The 6,000-nt window shown below is 44.1% G+C and overlaps 1 protein-coding gene across 1 annotated transcript in view; it reads left to right on the forward strand.

Annotated features, from left to right (window-relative positions):
- Rheb (Ras homolog, mTORC1 binding) overlaps nt 1–6,000 on the forward strand; it is a 42,260-nt gene that overhangs the window by 22,276 nt on the left and 13,984 nt on the right. Inside the window, exon 2 of the mRNA XM_004628975.2 lies at nt 1,854–1,925. Coding sequence (XP_004629032.1) covers nt 1,854–1,925 — 72 coding nt within the window. The remainder of the gene's footprint in view (nt 1–1,853; nt 1,926–6,000) is intronic.

Below are 6,000 nucleotides of genomic sequence, written 5' to 3' on the forward strand. Positions count from 1 at the left end.
TAGATAATGTTTATTTTTAAATTTCTAGTGAGCTGATTTTCCTACTTTGTGTCGAGATCTTTCCTGGTGTCTGCATGCACAATGAAATCTGTGCCTCTGATTTTTAATTTCATTCATTTGCTCAGAAACAGGTGCTTGTGGTATCAGGCACTGTGCTAGTCTCCACAGACTGGGAATGGAAATATTTTCAGTAAAAAGAACGCTGGGCATGGTGGCACGTTCTTGTAATCCCACTTGGAAGCTGAAGCAGGAGGATCACTGAGAATTCAGGCCAGCTTGGGCTACATTGTGAGGTAAAAGCCAGCATGAACTACCTAGTGAGACCCTGTCTTTAGAAACAAACAAACAAACAAAAGTAGTAAGAAATGAAGAGAGTGACAGGGAGCACGTGCCACCTTAGGTGAGGTGCTCTGTGTAACTGTCATTTGGGCTCAGACTGGAATGACAGAGGGAGTCACATACTCAGAGATCTTGGCAGCCAAGACAGCAGGAACTTGGCGCAAAGCATAATGGATGTGGGAGGCCTAGGGCACGTAAGGTGTGGCAGATTGGGGGAGCATTGTCCAGAGAGGGGACTTCAGTCTGAGTGTGCTGAGCTTTGAGCTCTGCTGAGGAGGAAATGAGTTTGCCCACTTGTGGATTTCCCAGCTGTCTCCCAGGAGATTCTGCCTTCGGTGCAGCATTTTAATGAATTAATCTTTGCATGTGAGGGTGTTGTAGCATACAAGCATTTTGCAGCCTGTGAGCTGAACCTTTCCTCATCCCTTTTCTTCACAAAGTACACATGTTCTGAAATCCTGCAATAGAAATTTTAGGAGATAGAGGAGATTGTTGCTGCATAGCTCAGGCTGGCCTCAAACTCAAGATCCTCCTAAGAGCCTCAGCCTACCAAGAGCTGGGATTATAGGCGTGTGCTAGCTATCACATATGGTGTTATGGTTCTAGTTCTTGATGTGTTAGCTTATAGGCTTGGTTGGTAATTCATGATTGTGTGAAAGCCAAAAAAAAATCTCTTTGTTATCTAGATATTGTAGGCTTTTGGTACTAATTGATATAAGATTTCTATCCTAAGGAGTTTTTAGATAAAAGGCTTGTGTTGCTCTGGGGTATAGCTTTTGGGAAAGAGTTCATATGAGGTTCTGGGTTAGATCCCCAGCACTATTAAAAATGTTATGTATTTACAGGTTACTTTTATTTTGTTATTTTATTGTGGAGCCCTCCCCAGCTGCTTTATTACATGGGTTCATCAGTTGTCATGGTGGACCCCAACAGATTACTTTTAAAAACTGATGAAAGAATACATAGAACTGTTCGCATTTGCAGAATATCTTGTGCTTGTGGTCATTAATACTTACTAATGTCAGGGCCAGCCAGATAGCTCAGCAGACTAAAGTGCCTGCTTAGGCAGAGCACAGCGGCCGGGGTTCATTCCCAAGCGTGCTGTGTTGGCCCTACCCCTGGGGTACACTGAGACAGCAATTGAGAATGGGTATGGTGGTGCGCACCTGTAAGCCCAGCGCTTGGGAGGCTGAAAGCAGGAGAATCACTATAAGTTTGATCTACGTATTGAGACCCTGTAGACCCTGTACTAAATACATTTTTTTAAAAAGTTGTTAATGTCACCAAACTATTTAATTCATAATAGCTTAATTGCTTAAAAGTGTTCTCAAGGCAAATTAATGAAATTTATTTTCCAAAAACGATTTTATTTTGCTGCTTCAATTGCTTAGATGATAATCAAAGACATGTTTTCCGAGCGAGGTACCTTCTTCATCTGTTAGAGTGGCTTTTTGTAAAACAGACTTAATGGCTTTATAGGCTAATGTACACTGAACTGTTTCTCTCTTTTATAGGGAAATCCTCATTGACGATTCAATTTGTTGAAGGCCAATTTGTTGACTCCTATGATCCAACCATAGAGAACAGTGAGTATTGTTTTCAAGCACTTTGTACACTTACAGAGCTCCTGTCACACACAAATGGCCATTGTGTGCCTTGGGGGTTGTGATTACAGGAGGTACTTGGTTAAATCTGTGTTTCTCCAACTGAGAGCAAAGACTGCTTGCAGTGGGTAGCACTTTGCACTGAGTGATAGTTTACTTAATGCCCAGATCCCCTGCCATCTAGAAATTTCTATAAGTCCATAGGAGACTGGCTCTGCATTGGACCCTTCATATCCAGAATCTGTTTTAATTAAGAATAGAGAGCACAGTCTTATTTTTCTTCTCTTGTTTTTCTTCCTACCTTGCCCAGGCTGGTATTGAACTCTTAGGGTGAAAGGCCTCCTGCATAGCGGGGACTATCCATGAGGGCAAACCTGTTAGAGCTTTCATTGATAGCAAACAGCCCCCTGCCACTCACATGCTGTGGGTTCACCACCTGTAGTTAACAGGCGTGCACCACTGTGCCCTGATTGCCTGGCTTCTTCAGGCTGGGAACATCATCTTTAATCATGTGGGGGGCTTTTTGTTTATTTATTGTGGTACCAGAATTGAACCTGTGACGGGCTGGTGAGATGGCTCAGTGGTCTAAAGCACCTACTTAGAACAAGCTTGGCAAAGCACAGGGACCGCGGTTCAATCCCCCAGCACCACATGCCAGCCAGCCCCGCCCCCTGGTGGGCTGAGCTGGCCACACACACACACACACACACACACACACACACACATAAATAATAAAAAATAAAAATAAAATAAAATAGAATTGAACCTGTGGTCTCTGTACTGAGTCATACCCCCAGCCCTTTCTTTCTAAACTTCTTATTTTGAGACAGAGGCTTGTTCATTCTCTTTCTTTCTTTCATTCATTCATTCATTCATTCATTCATTCATGTATTTGGTTGTTGCAGAGTCTCACTATGCAGTTAGTTCAGACACATGGTGATCCTCAGCTTCCCCAGCTCCAGGATTATAGGTGCGCCCTACTATGCCCAGATTCTGACTGGCTCAGCCCATACTGGGGGAGCAAGGCAGGCGCAGCATGTGGTGCTGGGGATCAAACCGAGGTCCCTGCATTTGTCTAAACTTGCTTAATCTGGCACTTAAGTCTGCTGAGCTATCTTGCCGGCCCCAACATATTTTCTATTTTAGTGTTCAACCCTGACCACTTTTCATCTCAAAGATGATTTCAGAGTATTTGCTTATTGAAGTCTTTAGGCATGATCAGAAATGGATATCAAGGGCTGGTGAGATTGCTCAGTGGTGTAAAGCACCTACTTAGAACAAGCTTAGCAAAGCACAGGGACCGTGGTTCAATCCCCCAGCACCACATGCCAGCCAGCCCTGCCCCCTGGTGGGCTGAGCTGGCCACACATAGAAAGAGAGAGAGAGAGAGGGAGGAAGGAAGGTAGCCTTTAAAAAAAAAAAATGGATATTAAAGTACAGTTGGAAGTTCAGGAGGTATATTCATCAGGTATCAGGTTCCTGTACCGGACTTCTGATAGAGTTAAAATAGGGCAAAACATTTATTCCATGGTTACACCCACCCACTGTATGGTAGAAAAACATTGTTCATCAGTGACACTGAATTCACAAAAGGGGAAGAACTTACTGTGAAGTTGTTGCTAGTAGCGTATGGCTCTGCCCCCAGGGTGCGCTGAGACAGCAATTGAGAATGGGTATGGTGGTGTGCACCTGTAATCCCAGCGCTTGGGATTGCTCTTAAGGTTTTTTTTAAAATGTAATGCTCTGTAGATTTAGAAATAATCCAGTAATAATTTTGTAATTACTTTTTTATAGTATAGAAAAGACGAAACTGGGCGTGGTGGCGTGCACCTGTAATCCCAGCTCTTGGGAGGCTGTAAACAGGCAGATCACTATGAGTCTGATATAGTAGTGAGATCCTGAACACCCTGTAGACCCTTCCCTAAAAAAAACAAAAACAAAAGAAAAGGCTGTTTATAGCAAACATTCAGTGGCAAGATGTTTTCCTAGTGTTTCACTTAATAATCAAAAAAATTCTGGGACTCTGACATCTTTAATTTAGGGATATAGAAAAATAACATTAATAAAGCTTCATATTATCTAATTTGGCGATGCTTGTAGACCAGAATAGTGCTTGTTCAGATGTTTATTATCTATTGTTGTGTTAATCTAATTACTCCATAGAAACTAAGTTGGTGGGCCAGCCAGATAGCTCAGTGGACTGAGGCGCCTGCTTAGGCAGAGTGCAACAGCTGGGATTCGATCCCCTATGTGCTGTGCCGGCCCCGCGCCCAGGGCACATTGAGACTGGGCGTAGTGGCACACATGTGTAATCCCAGCACTTGTGAGGCTGAAAACAGGAGGATCACTACGAGTCCGATCTATGTAGTAAGACCCTGTACATTCTGTAGACTCTGTACTAAATTCATTAAAAAAAGAAAGAAACCAAGTTGGTATGACAGAATTAAACTAGTGGAGGTTTCTGACTTAGAAGTGAGAATAGTAGCAGTTTACAGCCTCTGCCATCTCATCTCAGTACCCTACCAATAAATGATGAGGCTCCTTGGAGCAAAGTGGGACAGTCCAGCAGGAGCTTTGCAATATCAAGCTTGCCTGCTGGTAGACTCCTCAGTAAGATATAAATAAGAGTTTTCCCCATATTTAATAACATATCCTACTTGGTGAGCACTAAATTCCAGAAAGCTTATTAGCATGTTCACTAGCCTTGCTACTGAAGGCTGCTTACGGGAGGGAGTCCTAGGTTTGGGGCTGGAGTGGACCACTCTCGCTAATGACTGAAAAAACCAATGTGAGAGCATTCAGGGAAAGTAGTGTTAGGACAAAATTGGCTTTGCAGCTCTGCACAGGGTTAGATCTGGAGGCTGAGTAGAAGGTCCTTGTAGTCTGTGCACTTAGGACACTTCACGTCGTGCACAGGCCAGAATATGGCAGTTTCCATGACATGATGGAAGGTCTTTGGTTTGATTTTGATTCTCTGGGTAGGACTGTACATCTTTGTATGTGCAGGGATCTACTTATCTGTTTCTTAATGTTTGCTTTTTTTACACACATACATCTCCTGCCCTCTTGGGTCTTTCCTTGCATTCCAGTCATCTTCCCCTTCCTGTACTTTGCTGTGGACTCGATGCATAGACCAGCCCCAAGCTCTGCTGAACTCTGGGCTTTTTTTTGTTTTGTTTTTTACTACCAGCCCAGGCTGGTCTCACACTCACAGTGATCTGCCTGCCTCAGCCTCCCAAGTCCTGGGATTATAAGCAAGCGCCACCATGCCTGGCTTGGGCTTTTTTTATTTCACTGTCCTCATTTCCATTTGGGTTCTTAATACATCACAGACTTGAGAAAGTCAACTCATTCCTTTCCTTTTGCAGCCCTAATACTGCTCCCCCTTCCATGCATTGTATTGGTGGCTCTGTTGCTCAGCAAGAAACTTTGGTGTCACTCTGACTCCGTGCTCTGACACTTCATTCACACGGGCCAGATAGTCCCTGTATTCTGCATGCACATATATCCAGAGTGTGCCCCTGGTCGGCCACCACCCTGTGATGCTAGATGAACCTTGTAGTGGTTAGTGGTAAATGGTCCCTTGCAGCACACGTGCCATAGGTTGGCCACCACTGGTCTAGTTTGTTTCATGATGACATTGGTCACTGTGTGGGGCCCCCATAGCCTACCCATGTGTCCCCTTTTCCTGTTACTCAGACTCACCTGTATGATCTTTCAGAGGTATGAGTTAGATTGTGTTCCTCCCTGCTCAAAATCCTAGGTGTTACCAAGTCAGAATACACACCCGGGCCCAGTTCTGCTGTGGGTCACCTGCCTGCCCTCAGCCCCAGCTACCTTTGCTTGTATGCTGGACTCACACAACCTCTGCCTAATGGTCTTCCCAGACCACCAGCTTCAGTGGCTGGACACGTGTCCCGCACCTCCTTCCGTCACCAGCATCGATAGCAGTGGTATTTGGGAAGTAGTTGTTGAATGAATGTATGTTTGTTTCATAAATCTTGTCACAGTGATTACATTGTACCTCATGACCTCTGGTACTTTTTTTTTTTTTTTT

The sequence above is a fragment of the Octodon degus genome, unplaced genomic scaffold (assembly GCF_000260255.1).
Source record: "Octodon degus isolate 3935 unplaced genomic scaffold, OctDeg1.0 scaffold00027, whole genome shotgun sequence".
Lineage (NCBI taxonomy): Eukaryota > Metazoa > Chordata > Mammalia > Rodentia > Octodontidae > Octodon > Octodon degus.